This window comes from Papaver somniferum, chromosome 5 (assembly GCF_003573695.1).
Source record: "Papaver somniferum cultivar HN1 chromosome 5, ASM357369v1, whole genome shotgun sequence".
Taxonomy (NCBI): domain Eukaryota; kingdom Viridiplantae; phylum Streptophyta; class Magnoliopsida; order Ranunculales; family Papaveraceae; genus Papaver; species Papaver somniferum.
The window spans coordinates 212689821-212710010 of NC_039362.1; the positions used below are offsets into that span (position 1 = coordinate 212689821).

The 20190-nt window shown below is 37.9% G+C and overlaps 2 protein-coding genes across 2 annotated transcripts; both read left to right on the forward strand.

The window, feature by feature from the left end:
- The first annotated feature begins 9730 nt into the window (after positions 1-9730).
- Positions 9731-12394, forward strand: LOC113280722. The gene is made up of 6 exons (XM_026529309.1): positions 9731-9835; positions 9911-10006; positions 10113-10168; positions 10252-10773; positions 10988-11901; positions 11943-12394. Exons 1-6 carry the CDS (start codon positions 9731-9733, stop codon positions 12392-12394), a joined length of 2145 nt encoding a protein of 714 aa, XP_026385094.1.
- Positions 12395-18909: 6515 nt separating this feature from the next.
- Positions 18910-20151, forward strand: LOC113284561 (endochitinase EP3-like). The gene is made up of 2 exons (XM_026534055.1): positions 18910-19432; positions 19541-20151. The coding sequence occupies exons 1-2, from the start codon at positions 19036-19038 to the stop codon at positions 19930-19932; spliced, it is 789 nt and encodes a 262-aa protein (XP_026389840.1). The 5' UTR covers positions 18910-19035; the 3' UTR covers positions 19933-20151.
- The last annotated feature ends 39 nt before the right edge of the window (positions 20152-20190 follow it).

Consider the following 20190-nt stretch of genomic DNA (forward strand, 5'->3'; position numbering starts at 1 on the left):
TGGGAGCGAACGCTAAGAACCTGTACTGCAACTCAATAATACATTCATTCAAAAGTGTAGAGGATTTTCACGATAATGTACTAAGCCGCGTATATGAAAGGGATAGTGAAGGGAAGGAGATATTTAACTTGGCAAAGATACCAAAACTTAAGGAATGGCAAAAACAAAAAATCACCTTCAGTGCAGAGAAAGTACCAGGAGGAGATGAATCGCACGAGATCCCACTAGTGGTTAAGTTGGAACTCATACCAAGAGCTAGAATGCAAGAAGAAGAAGATAAGTAGGATGATGCATGGGCAATAAATAGGATATTAATCGATTCAGGAAGCTCAGTCGACATCTTGTTTTATCATGCTTATAAAACCATGGGTGGAAAAGATGAATACCTCATCCCCTCAACCTATAAAATATAGGCTTCAACGGATCGACTAACAAACCTAAAGGGGAGGTTACTATGCGAATTCCCATGAAGACCATCAACACAGAGATAACTTTTTGTGTAGTCGACGTAGAATCTCCTTACAATTCATTGATAGGCAGACCATTATGCACAATATCCTGGGAGTGGCTTCCACATATCACCAGTGCATCAAGTTTCCCTTACCATAAGGAGTAGGAATAATCATAGGAGACACTACAGAGGCGAAGACGTGCAATGAAATTGATAAAGAAAAAAGCGAGTGACGTGCGAATAAAAGAAGAAATTGGAAAAAAAAAAGCAGAAGAAAGCAAGAAAAGAGAGAGATTGATGGTTGATTTCATAACTCAAGAAGGAGAAATGGACAAGTACAGTAAAGGCACATCATCATCGAAAGGCAAAAATGTCATAATCGAAGAGAAAAATGAAGAAGAAGCTAATACATGTCAGATTTATAAGGAGGCGATGCTATTCGCAAAATAATATGAACATACCAAGCAAAATAAGAAAGGAAAATTTCAACCAGGAGATTGGGTGTTGCCTGAAGCCCCGCCACAAAGGAAAAACAACAATAAGAATGAGAAAATGATATGGGATGGACCGTATGTTGTGAAGAGAAATGCCGCAAATGAGATGTATGAGTTGATGATGAAGGAAGGAGAAGACACAGAAAAAATGCACAATCAACTTTATAACAAGAAATATCTGAAGAAATACCATAATTAAAACATGCGAAAATGACAAGTTGAAGAGTATTAATCTATATGCGAAGTTAATAAAAAGGAGAAGAGCAAGTTAGCAAGTAGGTTATTTTGAATTACATTATCATGTGTGCGAATAAACGAAGAAAGAAGAAATCAACATTGTAGGAGCGAAAGATATGAAAAGAAAAGATTATATTTCTTCATATTGAATATTTCTAAACACGGAAATACAAGTAGAAGAACGAGGCAACAATAAGACCTCCGAATAATACCTCAATATATAGGAGGAGACATAAAATTAAAACCTCTAACTAGGGAGGCTAGGAATCCAGTCGTGGCGTGACCTTAGTTCGCATAAATTCAAGAGGCAAAAATAAGACCTAACGCACGTCATGAGTGGGGAAAACCTAGTAATGCATGGCTCGAGCGAAAGCTACACCGACCCTGAAGCTTGAGTCATGGATATTTTGGGGCGAAACAAAAGCCTATCCGGTAGAGACTCCTTAGTCGCAAGACTAAGGTAATAAGATCTCTACTAAGGAGTGTAGAAACTCGATCAGGGCGCTGCTAGTACATGGTTGAGTCAAGAGTGTCGGGGGCGTCTGGAGCGTACCTCGCCGCTCTTGACAAGTCCTGACTATGATACACTCGGTCCTCAAGAAACCCCACTTAGGGTGCGGTCTTGAAAGAGGCCGCGAAAACAACTAGTTGTTGCATTACTGGATGGGAAGAGCTCACCTTAACCCGGTAGGGGTACGCTTCCTTGAAGGGGTAATCAGGGGGAATATAAGGGTGGCACCCTCCACTAGGGAGCTGAATTGTGTGAAAAGACGCCAATATCATGAGACTATGACTCAAAGGAGAATATAGACTCGTCGTATTGGCGCGAGAATACATCCTGCAGAGGAAATAATACGTAAGATGATAAGGTAAAATCAATGGGTCATCACATGAAAGTGTGAGGACTACCAGCGATTTCGTCGACGCATGGCCAAATTAAATACCCTGTGGCAACAATAAGACCTATTAACAGGGGAGGCTGATTAAGACCTCTACCTAGAGAGGCACAATAAGACCTCATAAGAAACTCAAAAGGCCGCACTAACATTGTTCTGCAGGTTACAATAAGAACGCACCACAACAAAGAGGATGCAAATACATAATAAAGAAGAAAAATATATAAGAATCAATACATCTATGCGAGAGTTGTCACAGAGGAAACATACAAAATAATGACCACCAAGCTAAATGGAGAACGAAGAAGCACATGTGAAGAAGAAAAATGACATTCATTAAAAGTTGAAGAATATCTGGTATACACAAGGGAGAAAACATGATACAAAAAGTATAAGGAAAGAGATAAAATTGACTACTTTTCGCTTTTATCATCCTCTCCAACTTCAGAATCATTCCCCTCTTCATAAATATCTTCATATTCAGCCTCACCATCAGAGATTTCGGAAGTTTCTTCGTTGGCAGAAGGTTCATTGAAATCATATTCTGGCATGGGGATCTTATGACCAACACAAAGTTCTCCTACTTCCCCTTTATAGCTTCATCACGAATGCGAATAGCATCTTTAGTCAAATTGGAAACGGTGACCTTTAGCTTTTTCTCGAGTCTGCGATACTTGGAATCTCGAGCAACAAACTTCGTATCAAATCTCTCAATTTCTGGGTAGATTTCGCTTTCATACTTGTAATATCCTCAAGATACTTCTTCTCCTTCTCAATGTACTCTTTCATAGCATCTGCAAGAAAGAATAGAAAGATTAAAACCGCGTGAAAGAAAGTCTATAAGACAAAAACAAGACTGAAGACACCATTAAAGGTTATGAGCAACCTTCTTTTTGAGAAATAATGGTCCTAACAACTCGTCCTGATCAAACTTTAAACTAACAATGGTACCTAAACCAGACCTAGCCCTATCAATGACTCTTGCAGCCCATTAAAATTCAATATCATTTTCTATGAGTAAACGAGAGCAAGTTGTGTTCTCTCGATCAACCAAAACATTCTTCTCACTAAATGCCTGATCCCTCTTTAGCTGAATTTTAAGAAGAGCTTCATAAAACTCCTTCAAAGCCTTTGCACTCTTGGAAATCGCTTGATCCTTCTCAGTGATCAGAACGTTCTTTTTCGCTTCCAAAATCTTAATTTTCTATTTATCTTCATGCGCGGCGCGTTGAAAAGTACGATTGGAAGATAACATTGAACGATGATCAAAAATAAGGGCCTCATATTTCGACCTCAACTATTCAAAACTAAGATTCTCTAACTCACGAATGGGGAAATCATCCAGAGAAGCATTAAGGTGCTTTAGCAGAACCTCATTGTCAACGGGAAAGTTGACTACCTCATCAGTCAAATTATAAATCTCTGCAAATATAAGTAGTTGAAAAATATGAAGGTATAGCAAAAGTAAAGGTATGTGAAAGACCGAAAAGAGACACACCTATTAATTGTTGGTTCCTCTGGCGGAGCTCAGTTGCTTCTCGCATCTACTCGAGAGCTCTCCTTTCACCTTCTGACATTTTGTTTCCAAGGTGCGAACCTTTCTACACAAATCAGTGGAAACCACATGAGAAACTAGCGCGTTCTGTAACAACATAAGGCAAGAGAAAACAAAATGGTTAAAGTATGAAGAAGAAGTATAAATCTGAATCAATTTAAATTTACAAAAGAAAAGATTACCAAATATCCAAGTGCAAATTGAAATTCTTGAGTGAAAGCTGCGGCAGACCCTCGCACAGATTCATGACTTAGTGAGGGAGCGTCAAAAATGGTGGAAATCATTTGCACGTGTGAGATAAATCCTCGTCATTGACGGCAGAAAAAGAATCCCTGAAGACGCTAGACAATTGCGCTATGGAAGAGGTTGAGGCAGAATTTTCAGGAGCGAGCAGCTCATCTTCCAGAAAACACGTATTTAGAGGAGTGGGAGAAGAGTTCGAAGAAGATGTTTTCCTTTTCTTGTTAGGGTTCCTTTTCTAACCACTATTCTTCCCATATGGTTTAGAAACCACAGTCTTCGCCTTGCCCTTCGTCTTTGAGGAAATGTTCTTATCCAGCAAATGACAACCTTCCTTGTCAGAACTATCCACAACTTCAGCTTCAAGCTATGCACACAAATAAAGATAAGAAATAGAGGCAACAATATTGTTAAAATTTGAATGAAAGTATTTCTTACTTCATCAGTGATTGAACGTAGCGCTTCCAACGTGCCTTGTTTTCTATGAGCCTTTAGGTCTTTCTTCAGTTTGGAAATCTGAGATCAAGAAAATTGGTGAAGCGAAGAAAAAGATGAATAAAGAAAAAAAAATATGCGAAACTCAGGATGACATACCACAATATTTCTCTCAAGCCATTGGAATTTCCAAGGAGCGCAGACGGGAAAAACCTCAGGGAGAGGATTGATTGACTTGTCAGCACCAAAACCGGTGATACAAGGACCTTCTTGGATGACAGGATAAACATCCCAGCTATTGTCATTTGATTTGCGTGCGGTATGGTTAGTTGTATCAAGAAAGTCGACATCTCGCGTGATCCTTTTTTCTCCGCGATGCCATATTTCCTTCCCAGGCGAATACCCCATCGAGACGACTTGCTCTTCATAATAATGACATCATAGTGAGCAAAGAAACTCTGAACTGTATATTATGAGGGGTCAATCTCCATATCAGCATACTCCGCATTCCTCACTTCTTTGAAGTAAAGAGACCCTAATCCGGCCGCACGACGATCGACTTCATCATAATCGCGGGTTGAAGAGAGGAATAGTAAGGCCAACGAGAAGTTGTCCCACTGATATAATTATCTTTTGATAACTCCATTGATCAATCGCAAACGATCTAGGGTTAAGCGTAGAAACAAGTCCTGATAAAGGAGGAGCGGATAGCATAAAACCCTTATCTCTGAGTTCAACTTGCAGTCTCTCAAAGTCTTGAGAGATTTTCCGTCCTTCTTTGAGTACCATTTTTTACTTTCTAAGGAAGGGGGATGTAAATGTGCAAAGAGAATGATGATCAAGATGATGCAGACGATCAAGATGATCAAGATAATCAAGATGAAGAAGATGATCAAAAGGATTAGAATAACAGGGAAGACTGCAATGCGGCAACGGACAGTATAGTAAAACAAGGGTAGTATGATTGGAAGAAAAAAGCAAGAAGGAAGTATGAAAAATCAATAACCAGACATCAGCAGTAAAACCAATGTTTTAAAACCCAGACCGGACATCGAACCGGCAAAATTACTGGATCAGGATCAACTGGTTTAACCAGCGGTTGAACCAGTGGGTCAGCGGGTTAATACTATATATGCAAAGATACAAATAATTAAGTTGTGGAGTGTAGAGGATGCCACGTTGGGCGTGAACTGCGTGACAAATTAAGTTCGGAAAGATGAGATACAGTCCATGACCCAAAGTCTTCTCATTCTTTCTCTAACCTATTCTCTGCCTCCTCTATCTCATCACGACACCACTCCATCTCTCCCAAAAGTTCCCTGTGCCTCTTCTATTTTACCTCTCCACCACAACTTCATAGCTATTAAAACTAACCATAGATCTATATGAACCGATTATCTATTGATATAAAATGTAATAGAGAATTTGTGGATCTACTCTATCTTAATGTTTTTCATATGGGTTTTATGTATCTCTGATCAATAATGGTGATTTATTAAAAAGGTGTTCTTAGTTCTTCTTTGTCTTTGATTTTAGTTTGTTGTAATCTCTCTTCAATTAAAGAGAGGAGAAAAGGGATTTTAAGATTCAGATCTAGAAGAACAGGATTTAGAAGGAACAAAAGTTTTGAGAAACAGCGAGAAAAAATTTTATTGAAAGCAAAAGTAACCGGGTGAACCAGCTAATAAACCAGCTGGGTCGACTGGTTGTCCGGTTGAACTGGACGGTTTGACTGGTTTTTTGGATTTTTTTACTTGTTAGTGGGTCAAGGATGATCCAAATTTTTTTCTGTACTGGTTCACTGATTTACCGGTTGAACTGTCGGGCGGATTTTTAAAACATTGAGTAATCAAGAAAAAATATGGCAGTTGCATAGATAAAGAAGACAAAAAGAGAAAAAAAAGAAGGTGAAGAAGACAAGTGGAAGTTTATAAAGGATTTTGTTCCTAGTTAGCAATTCGGGATTCGGCAAACGTACGGAACGGCAAACGTACGAGTATTATACGGTTTTGTAAAATCCAGATTCGGTCCAAAATTCGGTCAACGGGACGTGATTCGTCAGTAATTCGGAACGGCATACGTACGTGTATAATTCGATTTATAAATGTGAGTTCGGCTCTGAAAATTCGGTATCTATATATAACAAATAATTTTTATTTATAAGGTCATAGACCAATGTTTATGCATATGTGTGAGTTATTTAAAGAAAAAATAAACTTAATATGATGATATTAATAATATATACAACATTAGTTATCCAAGAGGACGTCGTATGGTGGTTTAGATGCTTGGTTAGTGAGTTTGAGATTTCTCTCACCTTCACCTTCAAATCTCTTCAGTCGTTTTTGTTTCATAAAAATTACAACACGTCTAACATTCGGTCGTGTATGCTCGGAAGGCAGTAAAGCCCAAAAAATGGAGTCTTTGAAAAGTAAAAGCTAAAGAATTTATGGCGAATTAAGCGGACGTATCATTCGGAATACGTAAAATTCGTGAACGGTTCGCGAATAATCCGGGAATGCCACATAATACGCGACTTGGGTTCGGAGTTGCAAACGTACGCGAATAAAACGGTAAAATTCGTGATACGGAAAAAATTCGCGAATGATTCGCGAATCATTCGCGAACTTACTAACTAGGATTTTGTTACCTTTACCCGAGATCTTTAAACGAAAGCATTAATGGAAAGAAGTTATGAAGACACGGATGTCAGAATCAGTTAACGACGTGTCAAAAAATGAACGGTGGAAGCAACACTTGGGAACAGTAAGAGCGAGATTTCGGATAATGTTAGCTCAGGGAATACGAAAAGACAAGAGGGTGCGGAAAATAATATAAGATTGTGCGATAAAGTGAATGATTAAGATTTCTCTCATGGCTCTTTCTTTCAAAAAAAAAAAGGATGCTGAGACAAGAAGCAAAATATAGGGGGTAAATATCGCACATTTAGTTATCATGCGAAATGATCTTCTCACAAGTAAGCGAACGCCATCTCACACAGCACAACCCAGATGATGAGTTGGGTAACATCACTCATTCATGAATAAAGTGTGAAGAACTGTGCGAAGTTGAAGAGAACGTGACGCACGTCAGATCCGAAAATAGAGGTTTTATTAGCTGTCATCCACTATGTAAACTCCAATATATAGGACCAACCAACATTGTACTGAAGTAGAGATCTTTTTGGTAGTTGGAGTAGAACATTAAGAGAGAGAAAATTATTTCCTACCCAAGTTGGCATTTTACTTCATCTCTTTGTATTGATTTATAAGCTTTAATAAAACTCTTTTTAAGTGTTCTTTATCATGTTTTCACAGTTAGATTTACATAATATAATTAGGATGTAGTTATGGGATTTCCTGCAACTAAAGGACACCTGCAATTAATGTGTGTCAAAGACTTAAAACCGAAGGTAGTCATGGTAATTTTTTTCAATCACCAAAAATTTACAAACGCAACAAATCTAATCCCATTCTCCGAGTCTCCGCCTCTCGCCGCCTCCTTCCTCTTCCTCCTTCACCACTGCAACAACAGCTTATTGTCTTATCTATTTTCCGCTAAGAAATTCACAATTCAGATGCATCACACCTAAAAACAACTTAGCAGCATTAGTTTAAGCCATATATGGCTGATAATAGTTTGTTTATAGTTTAGCGCAAGTTTTAGTTTTTTATAATTTAGCTTTTGATTTTAATGTTTTTTTTTTGAATGAGTGAATTTAATTATATGGAGTTTGTAGTTTAGTAAGTATTATATGGAGTTTGTAGTTTAATATTTACCGGATTTGTTCCCATCCGTGAGGATGCATTTTTAATTTGGTGTGTGCAGGGCTTCGTCCCGAACCGTGACGATGCATTTTTGATTTTGTGTACGCGGGGCTTCGCTCGCCCCATGGGGACAGAGCCGGCGCTGAGGCAAGAAAAGCGAAGTCTTTTTTTGGGGCAGCACAGCCATGGGGGCATCAGAAACGATTTTTTCAAAGGGAGGTTTCACATAAAAAATTTCTCTTTTGTCCGGTCTTAACGGTGATTAGAAACAAAATATGGATTGGAATCATTATATTCCAGATATCAATATACTATGACACAGTTCCCTTTTTGGGAGTGAAAAAGAGCGGCCGGGATGGAGTCTTGGAAAGACAAATAGTTGTCTGGATGAATTTTGAGCTCATCCACCGTTCTTTGTGTCATTAAGAAAATCTTGATCGCTCATCACTAATCTATAGCAGACTGGTTTTTTGGACCATCCACGTATCTCCGCAATTCCCATTTCGGTTACCATTTGTTTTTCTGGATTTTCAACTCCCCATAATTCCCTTACGAAACTACCTGAACCTCCAAGCCTATTTTTTCTTCTCAAAAATTTTAGTGAGATTTGGGAAACGCAATTTCTTCTATCAGATCTTCTCTCAGATTTCTCTTCTCTCACATAAAACTGCTATCCAAAATTAATTTGTTTTCGAACATCCCAGAACAGTATCAGTCTCACCAATTCAACATGTAAGTTTCGCCTCCCTTCTAACTTCCATTTACAGTTTTTGCCAATGGTGGTTGCCGATTGATTCATGCAAAGTTGATTAGACTTCTTTCATTGGGTTTTCAATTTCGGTTAAAACAAAATTATAAAAGTTCATTCTCTGGAAGGTTTAACATGTGAGTACAAGTCATTGCATCGACAATTATATTCTGCACTCTGTTCGATTTGATTTATTGGATTTAAGCTATCCCAGTTTCAAATCTGGGAAGAAAGTGAAAAGCGACTAGATTTACCTCAAAGAATTTTTTTTAGGTGATCAAATATTTGGATGAAAGACACATGAAAAACTTACTATCATCCATCAATTTATTGATCTAATGATGGCCTTTAATTACCCATCTTATAGTTTAACAAATGCCATAACCAGGATGACAAATTAAGAAGTTTTTCATTTTTCATGGTGGGATGCGGATCATCGATCGACTGTCTGATTAGAGCCTATATATAAAAAAAAGGATTATTAACCTTCATCTTACAACACCTTATACACTAACTACATTTTCTATTAATGAATGCAGGAGACACACGAATCATGAGAATCAAACAAATGATGGAGTTCACATGCTCTATAATGGACATAATTTGACTACCCAAGTTATTGTAAGCATAATTTTGGAAATTTGGTTGAGTTGTTTGTTTTATGTTGTTTAATTTTTTTTTAGTTAACATACTTTAATTTTTATGTTATCAGCATCCGTCAGTTGCATATAGGACAGTGATTCTCGAGAGGTTAAAAGATGTGCATAGTGAGACAACAACCGAACAGCCACCGCGGTGTGTTGTTGCGGGTCCACCGCAGGCGAGAAATAATCTAACATCGACAACATTATCTCGAAGATCATCAGCCCAAAGGCGACGACGTGAGATAGAAAAACAGCACAAAGAGATGAGAGAACAGGAGCATCGTGAGAAAGGAGCACAAATTGAAAGAGAAGCAGATGCAGAACGACGACGAGCACTAAAGGGAAAGGGAAAAGCTATTACTGAAGAGGTGCGCATACATAGTAATTAATTGATTTTATTGTTAAAATTTGAAAATTTACAAATTTATTTACCAAAACTATAGAATCCTCCATGCAAACGGATGCGCCCGAGTGGTATACAGATTAGAGAAAGCGAGGTTGTACCACATGAGCATGAAGATGCAGAGTCATATGAAGAGGTGAATTAACTTGAACGTTAAATAATTTACTCGCGCACATATATAATTATCATTTTTAAGTTCAAAAATAAAAGAATCATAGTGGTTGACAAAATTTACAATGCAGTCGGTTGTATTACATAGGAGAGTTGGTAGCACATCAGACGCTCAAAACACTGAAATGTAAGGATTTAAAAATTTAGATTGCATAAATTTATTTAGTTTTTGCATAGGGTAAGCTAGATTACCTGATTATCACTATGCAGGCCGTCTATTAATGTTAGAGAAGATGATGGGGTGTCGGATACTTACGAAATTGACAAAGTAGATTACGACACTGACGAATTACATGATCCAAATACTTTTATCAATCAGGTAGCTGTTGTTGCTACCGATGTACGTCATTTTCTGGGACAAATGGATGTCAAATGTCAGCACTTCGGGGCATTGCACTGGATGGCAGAAAAACTTACAAATTCATCTTTAATAAACCAAAAATTTGGGTCATGTTGTCTCCAAGGAAAATTTTGCCCACCGTCACTGCGTGAACCACCGGTAGCCATCATAGAATTGTTTGACGGAACCGACGCCGTATCAATTTCTTTTCGGAAATATATTCGAGAGTATAATACAACTAATGCGTTTACTAGCCTTGGATGCAAATTAGATACAAGAGCTTTGAAAGGGAGAGGTCCGAGACCTTTCTCAATACATGGGGAGTTGAGACATTTAACCGGAGGTGTTCTACCAACTCCTGGGACTGAGAGGATGGCGGTTTACTCCCAACTGTACATCTATAATCCAGCCTTTTCATTGTTTGTCCGTGGCGAAAGAAATCCTCAGTTAAATATGAATGTCCTACAGAAAATTCAGAATACTATGATCCAATTTTGTAGTTTTTTATACCAAGTATCGTCAGGCTTATGCAATTTTAGACTAGATGAGTCCGGCCGACCAGAATATCAGAGTTTCACTTCAATATAACAAGTCGACTGATAGTAGGCGTTATAATCTTCCGACAACAGATGAGATTGCGGTTATCGTTCCAGAAAATACTTATAAGGAGACTAGGGTGCGAGATATTATACTGCATTTGAGAGAAAACAATGGATTGAAACAAATTTCGGAGTGTCATCCGGCATACTTGCCTTTACATTATGTTTTACTATTTCCTTTTGGTGAGATGGGATGGTCACCAACAATGAGGCAATGGGATGCAGTCACCAAAACCTATACGAAAACAAAATTATCTCAAATGGAGTATTACAGTTACCGCATATTTGAACGTGCAGAAGAATATTCAACCATCTTAAGAGCCGGAAAACTATTTCAAGAGTTCTTAGTTGATGCATGGGCTGCTACAGAGCAAAGTAAGTTGGCATGGCTTAGATTCAACCAACCAACTCTGCGTTCTGACCTCTACAGTTGCATTGCAGATATGACAAATGCGGATTTAAATCCGGGTGATAGAGGTAATCCTGTTATTTTACCATCTTCACACACTGGAAGCGGGAGGAATATGTACGAGATATACCAGGATTCGATGGCTATTACACGTTTTCATCACCATCCAAATATTTTTCTTACAATGACTGCAAACCCAAATTGGCCAGAAATAAAAAATGCACTTTTACCCAATCAGAGTGTCACTAATCGTCCTGATTTGGTAGCTAGAGTTTTTGAGCTGAAAAGAAAAGCATTGATGAAAGAAATAAAGGAAAAAAAGGTGTTCGGCACGGTGGTCGCCCATGTTTATACCATCGAGTTTCAAAAACGTGGGCTACCACATATGCATGCTCTTATATTTTTGAAAGATTCGGAAAAAATTCGTACGGCAGACATGGTTGATAAATTTGTTTCGGCTGAATTTCCTAATGAGATAAATGACCCAATATTGTTTGATATCGTAAGAAAATGTATGGTTCATGGTCCATGTGGAAGCGAGATCCATATTCAGCGTGTATGGAAAAGGGAAAATGTACAAAAGGATATCCTAATAAGTACACCGACACAACAACTTTGGACGAGGGTGGGTATCCGAGTTATCGTCGTCGTCGGGATGGAATAGAAGTAACTGTCAGAAACAACAAAAATGCGTATAATATAGATGTTGTACCCTATAACCCGCATCTGTCAAGAATGTTCAATTGCCACATCAATGTGGAAATATGTGCAGGAATAAGAGATGTAAAATATATTAACAAATACATTTACAAAGGTGGTGACCGAGCTACGATGGTTTTGGGAGAACATGACGAGATTCAACAATATATTGATGCGAGGTACATTGGACCACATGAGGCTGTATGGCGTTTGATTGAGTACCACTTGCATGAAGAATATCCTGCTGGTTGGCAATTCATTTACAGAATAGGGAACGGGTTGTTGATAACACAAGGCAATCAATGACCTCGGTTATACGAACAGCACAGGAACATAGGACGACTTTGATGGGTTATTTTGAATATTATGTTAAAAATCCTAATGCTCCGGCATATACTTATCAACAGTTCCCGCAACACTTTGTATGGTGTAAAAGGGTTAAACAGTGGAAAATTAGAAAACAAGGATTTGCAATTGGAAGAATGTATTTTGTTAGCCCTAACGCTGGAGAGTTGTACTACTTACGTATGTTACTCACAATTGTTAGAGGTGCTAATTCTTTTGAAGACTTGAAGACTGTAAGTAATGGAGACGTATACGAGGTGCACAATACGTTTCAAGATGCATGTATTGCACTTGGGAATTTAGCACATGATGGAGAATCGGAAAAATGTCTTCAAGAAGCAGTGGTTATGCAAACTGGAAATCAGCTGAGGAAACTATTTTGTATTATCCTATCGCAATGTAATCCATCAAGACCGGAGGTGTTGTGGGCGAAATTTGGAATGAATATATGTGATGATCTACCACATAGATTGCGAACAAGGTTTAACATCCAGAATCCAACAAATGAACTGGCAATGGATTACAGATTATACCTGTTGGATCAACTGCTTCAACGATCTGGAAAAAAACTAGAAAAATATGAATCAATGCCGAGACCAAGATATGATTGGGGTCAAATAGTAGGTAACAGATACATTTGGGACCATATACAACTTCAGTTTGCATTAAGTGATTCGGTGATTCAGTCAGATATTGAGAAATTGAATGTCGCACAACGTTCGGCGTACAATGCGATAGTGGATTCTGTGAATGATCGCAATGGACGAATGTTTTTTCTGAATGGAAGTGCAGGGACTGGAAAAAAAATTTTGTACAACACAATAGCAAGAAGATGTCGTAAAGATGGAAAAATAGTCTTAACTGTTGCTTCATCTGGTATCGCTTCACTACTTCTTGATGGAGGTCGAACGACACATTCCACTTTTATGATTCCATTTGAAGTCCAAGACGATAACAATATTAGTATTAGTAAAGACTCGGATTATGCCCAGCTTCTTAAAGAAGTAAGATTGATCATATGGGATGAAGTTTCAATGCAACATAGATTTTGTGTGGAAGCAGTTGATCGCCTACTACGAGATATTCACAGTGATGACAGACACTTTGGAGGTGTAACAGTCGTCTTTGGTGGAGACTTTAGACAGACTTTACCAGTGGTCTCGAATGCAAGTCGAGAACAAACTGTTGGAGCATCTATAAGAGGTTCATTGCTTTGGGATTACATTACTGTCTTGACGTTAAACCAAAATATGCGATTGGAGCAGGAACCGGAAAATTTGGAGTTTGCTGACTACTTGCTTGAGGTAATGAAATTTCATTGAATAAAACTATATTTATCGTAGACATAGCTATTTTAAATTCGATTAATTGGTATGTAGATTGGAACGAACCCTAAAGAGGTTGTTAATCTGCCATCGACAACGGGTAGATGTCAAAACATGCATGAGCTAATATCTTCGGTGTATCCTCTGTTGGTAATGGACGAACCAATGTCACCCAAATACTTAACCGAGAGGATCATTTTATCTCCACTTAATGAAGACGTCCATAAGATTAATATGGATGCATTAGAAAGATTACATGGGGAGACTTACACGTATTTTGCTGCTGACAAAATGATTCGGGATGATCATGGAAGGGATTCGGATTTTAAAACTGAATTTCTCAACAATTTAAGTCCACCAGGAACACCTCCATTTAAGCTAGACCTCAAAGTTGGATGTCCCATTATGTTGCTGAGAAATCTGGCACCGAAAGAAGGCCTTTGTAATGGTACAAGACTGGTGGTGACGAGGTGCGGACGACACGTGATTGAAGCTAAAATCATAACGGGAGAAAAAGCTGGTGAAGTAGTATTCATCCCTAGAATAACTTTTCAACCTTCAGTTTCAGAGCTAAACATACAAATGGAAAGACGTTAATTTCCCATACGCGTTGCATATGCGATGACTATTAACAAATCCCAGGGACAATCGGTGAAGTATGTGGGAATTGATTTACGTACTCCAGTATTTAGTCATGGTCAGCTATATGTCGCATTGTCCAGGTGTACTGCTGCAAGGAGAATTACTTTATTATTTCCAAATGAATCAAATGTGTCTTTAGATCCGGTAACAAAAAATGTAGTGTATCCTGAAGTATTATTGTAGACTTTGATGCTTCTTTTAATTTTAAAAGAAGTAATGGTACATGTAATTTTTAATATTTCTTTACATTGGATGATTTTATTAGTTTGTTACTTTAGTATTTGGTGAAAAACAAACTTCCAACATAAAATATCCCCAAGGCTTGCACCAATCCGTATTTGGTGAAAACACGACTAAAATTAAAACAACAACACGCCGAAGGCGTACGAGAGGTTGAGACCAGGCGGAAGGCCTGGTTGATACCCTAGTAGGATTATAAATTAACGATTCATTTCTATTTAATTATTGATTTCTATCTTTGAACTGCCATATTTTTTCCCCTAATTGGTTACTGTATATCTGATTGATTATAGATATGGGTCAGAAAAAAAAACAAGCTTCAGGATCCAAAACAAAAAGGGAAGAGAAATTGAAATCTACTGCGTCTCTTTTGGTAGTGGATTCTTTTGAAATCTCAACCAACTGTTGAGAATGAGGGCAACTGTATATGCTGCTGATAATGATATGAATGATCTCAATTTGGATTGATAACAATACAATTGAAGGGGTTGACGGTGATAAGAAAGATGGAAACGAAGGAAATGTAAACACAAATTAAGGCAGAAAGGGGGTTTCCCTGTTTTATGTTTCAACTTCAACTTTTCTTTTTTCTTTTTGATTGAAAGACAAGAGTGAATTAGAAGTAGAGAATGCATAGGGGCCTCTACCATGTATTAAATACCACATCAATAAGTATGTTTTAGGGGGTACTGCAGGCTTCCATATGAAATGATGGGGAAAGATATCTAAACAAACTTTAGCTACCAGTTTAGTGTAGAGTGACTTGACAGTAAAGGTGCCTGAACTGTGCAGTGACCATCTTCTTGTATCTGGCAAAGAATCTGGAACTGAAGGTGAGTCACCGATGATGATGAGTAACAGGACAGCAAGTTGATCAGTTTTCGAGCTAAAAAGAGTTCTTTTGAAATTGAACTTCCAACTGCCATCAGCCGTGACCACGTCTGCAATTTTTACACTCTTTCCTCTTGATAATTTGTGAAGCATGGGAAAACAGATGCCAATGGGGCTTTTTGTGAAGCATGGGGAAAACAGATGCCAATGGGGCTTGACCGGTCCATTTTGTTAGGAATCCTCAGGCCTAACTAACCTCGAAAACCGTCTTGCAAAGTTAGGATTTCCCAAGGCTTATTAAATACGGGATCTAGGTTGTCCTAGGCGATGTGATACTATTTAACAGCTCCTCTCAACGACTAGGGCTATACAGATGGGATGGCACAGAAGTCATGGACGGAGTGGTACGGAAACCATGGACACACACACGGGGTACAGAGTGGTACGGATACCACGGACACACGAATAGCGTCGAGAGGGTCTGGCTCTCTTACCATGTTAGGAATCCTCGGGCCTAACTAACCTCGAAAACCGGCTTACAGGGTTAAGATTGCCCAAAACTTATTAAACACGGGATCTAATTACCCTAGGCGATGTGGTACTATTTAACACATTTATCATTCCTAAAGGCAACAGGCGTACCTGAGTGCAACTTTTCAACCCTTTGTGAATTATAGACAATTTTCATACAAGATCTTTACGGGGAAAAGAGGATTGATATAAGATGATATGAATCACAAGAGTAATGGTAGCTTATCTAGATAGTGCATTAACCCTTATACTTGGGTATGGAAGCAGGCACTATCGCAATGGGGCAGCAATTTTACCTGTGTGGGATGCATTTTTGATTTGGTGTGCGTGTCGATGTATTTTTGATTTTGTGTGGTGGGACAAATATATTAAACAAGTGGAGAATATGCGAAGATTTACTTATTTTGTCATTTTATTTTCGTAGTAAATATGTGAGAAATATGCAGATTTTTTCCCGTTATATATTAGTTTAGAAAAAAGAGTCTTAACATAGTAGGTACTCGATTTCCAAATTGAATTTGGACTTCCATCAAAATCCGAGCACAGTAAATTAGGTTTCCTTTTAAGTTTGTAATTTTTAAGTCAATCATACGTTGTCAAGTGTCCTCACCTAAATATTGTCAAGTAAATAATTCCAAATTGAATTTGGTTTTCCTTTTTTAATCTTTTTCCTACTTTTTTTAAAACAAACGTTGCCAAGTGTCCTCACCAAAATGCTGATTTCCCAAAACCGAAAAAAGGCCTAGTACGGCCAATAAGAAAGGAAGGTTTCCTCACCGTTCAATTTGAAAATTTTATTTATCTAGACCTTTAAGTCTTTTTTAAGTCTTTAGATATTTACGGGGGTGGTTGCGGTGATAGTTGGTGGTGAAGGAATGAATGTTTATGCCGATAAAGGAATGACAGAGAGTGGTGGTGTTGTATCGGTGACAGTGAATTGGAAGAATGATAGTGATGTTTCTATAATCAATTGAACCGATTTATCACAGTTGAACCAATCTGGAAAGTAAGCAATCCATTCACCCAATTTTCAAATTTACAGTTTAAATCATGATGAAATCAAACCAAAACTATGAAAATTAAATTTGAATTGTAGAGAAGGATTGGTAGTGAAGATGAAGAACGAAGAGATCTGGATTTATTTTTGCGAAGGGGAAATTGGGAAAATGCCCCAATATGAGATGCAATGTTGGAAATCTACCCAACGTTAAAAATAGTTGGAAAAATGCCCCATTTCGTTAACTTTGACATCCAACCCAGTTAAGTCACATGCGTAAAGCCACCATCACCACCATAACTACCATTAATACTGCCGCTTCCACCACCAGAACCTTAAACATGAACCCTAAACCCTCAATCCTGGATTTTGAACCCTTAACCGTGAATTTTGAAGGACGTATTTGTCTTTTTATTCGCGTGTGTGGGCTCACACATGTGACTTAACTGAGTTTTTGACGGAATGGGGCATTTTTCCGAACTTTTAAATGTTGGGGCAGATTTCCAATATTGCATCCCATATTGGGGCATTTTCCCAATTTCCCCTTTTGCGAAAGGGAGAACTTGTTTTTGTAAAATAGAAGAACATGGGAAGTGGTAACGGCGTAGTGTCGGTGGTGGAAAAAATTAGTGATCATCCAAATTAGAGAAAACTGAAACAGAAGTTGGGGAATTGATCTAATATAAAACTGGTGAAGGTAGAATTAACATGTAATAGAATATGGTGTTGCAGCAGCTGGATTTGGAAGCAAAATTTTGAAGCAAAAAAGTTTAATGCCATTTATTTTTTGAAATTGAGATGTAACAGTGGTACCTAAAGTAAATTGAGCTAGTGGCGCTGGTGCTGATAGTATAACGATGGTGGTGAAAATTATTGATCATCTCGTCATCCCATTTAGAGGTGAAATCAAAATCACAAAAAACTGAGACTGGAGTGGTGGAACTGGTGGTGTAAAGGATAATAGTCTCACATTGTTAATATTCCCTTGATAAACTTAAAATATACTAATATGAAATGGTCACTCTACTCATTATTAATTGGTTTTTGGGTTCGATGTTCGCAGACTTTAATTTGGTACCAGAACCATGTCCATATGTAAGTGGGGTTAACGACCACCTATACAACACTGGTCCACGTGTTAGAGGCCCATAGAGAATGCCATACACCCGAGAGACGTGTGAAGGATAATAGACATAGTACCGCATTGCTAATATCCCTTTAATAAATTTAAAATATAATAAGAAGGGTTTTTCCACTTATTGGTAATTGGTTTTGTATTGTATGCCTGCAATAGTGTTGGTAAAAATTAGAATGGTGTACTCAAAAAATTGAAGGAGGAGGGTGGTGGTAGTGGTTATAGGAGGAGACGAAGTAGAGTGATCCGAGAAGAATAAAAGTTTTTGTTTCAAATCGGAAAACAGACAAAGAAGAAAAGAAATCGGGAAATGAAGGAGGAGGGTGGTGGTGGTGGTTATAGGAGGAGGAGGTGGAGTAGAGTGATCCGAGAAGAATAAAAGTTTTTGTTTCAAATTGGAAAACAGAGAAAGAAGGAAAAAAATCCGGAAAAAGATCACGATAGAATTACCGTATAATTTAATGTTTGACATGAGTATTTTAGGAAGCGAAGGATACCACCTAAAAAATTTCTCCACATTTTACAAAAAGAAATGACGGACTCCTCTAGTACAGGGGCAAATATCCACCCTCCTTCACCAATTATGAATATCTTGTTTATTTATTCGTAATATCATCAATATTTAAAACAATATCTCAGGTATCATGAATTCTCCATTAATAGCTTCCAAAAAAGGCTTCCAAAGAAAAAAGAAAAAAAAAAGCTTTCAAAAACATCTATATATTTTTACTGCAAGATCTCGCTATAATTCTCTATTAATAGCTTCCTAAAAAAGCCAAAAGAAAAATGAACCTTTCATTTTTAAGAGTTGCGAATATCTTACATACTGTGCCGTTTGTCTTGGTTATCACACAGAATCATTAAAAATTATCTCCTCTTCTCTTTTCATTTTCTGAAAAGAATGGTAGGATTCAACGTAGTAAACCTGATAGCCCTGCTCGGAATCCTCTTGGCAACTTCGTTGCAGAGAATTATGGGTCAAAACTGTGATTGTTCACCAGACTTATGTTGTACTCGATCCGGAATGTGTGGCTTGGGTGAAAAGTTTTGCGGCTTTGCTTGTTTAGAAGGTCCGTGCTATGCTTTTCTGCCGGTTTCAGATACCGTAACAGTTGAATTCTTCGATGGGATTAAGAATGGAGCAGAAGGGAATACATGCCCAGGGTTGGATTTCTATTGGCGTGGTTCGTTTCTGGATGCCCTAAAGTCGTATACTCTGTTTGGTCAAGAAGGGACTACGGATGACTCGAAACGAGAAATTGCTGCATTCTTTGCTCATGTAACTTATGAAACTGGAAGTAAGTTTTTCGATTAATAATTGTCGTCTTTTTATATTTTCTGAAGGTTAGGGTTTTTGCTCAATGTAGATCATCTAACTTTCTTTCATCACTTTACACACCCTGCAGATTTTTGTAAGATTGAAGAAATAGATGGTCAAAGCAAGGATTATTGCATTGAGGAGAACGAGAAATATCCCTGTGCGCCCGGGAAACAATACTATGGCAGAGGACCGCTTCAGTTGTCTTGGAATTTTAACTATGGTTATGCAGGAGAGAGTATTGGTTTTGATGGTCTCAACGCTCCCGAAACTGTCGCTAATGATCCCATCATCTCTTTCAAAACAGCTTTGTGGTTTTGGATGAACAATGCGCATTCGTTGATCAATTCAGGTCAAGGATTTGGGGGGACTACTCGTGCGATTGCACTTGCGTGTAATGGGGAAGAGGCCAGGATCAATTACTATAAGAGTTACTGTGAACAATTTGGTGTGTCACCTGGGGATAAACTAACTTGCTAAAAGAATTCCATTTACTAGACAATCTGAGAGAGTTCTGTTTCGTTCAAAATGATGAATGAATAACAATCAAGAATTTATTTATTTTTATATTTTTTAGTGGAGAATTGACTGGAATAATGAGTTTTCATAGTACTAGTACCAAAATGATTTTTCTCAAGTGGAATAATGGGTTTTGTCTTGGTGTCCTAATTTTTGGTTGGTAATTTTTTTTATTGAAAAGTTATTTAGATTTCTTCATTATCCTTTTTCTTTGTGTGT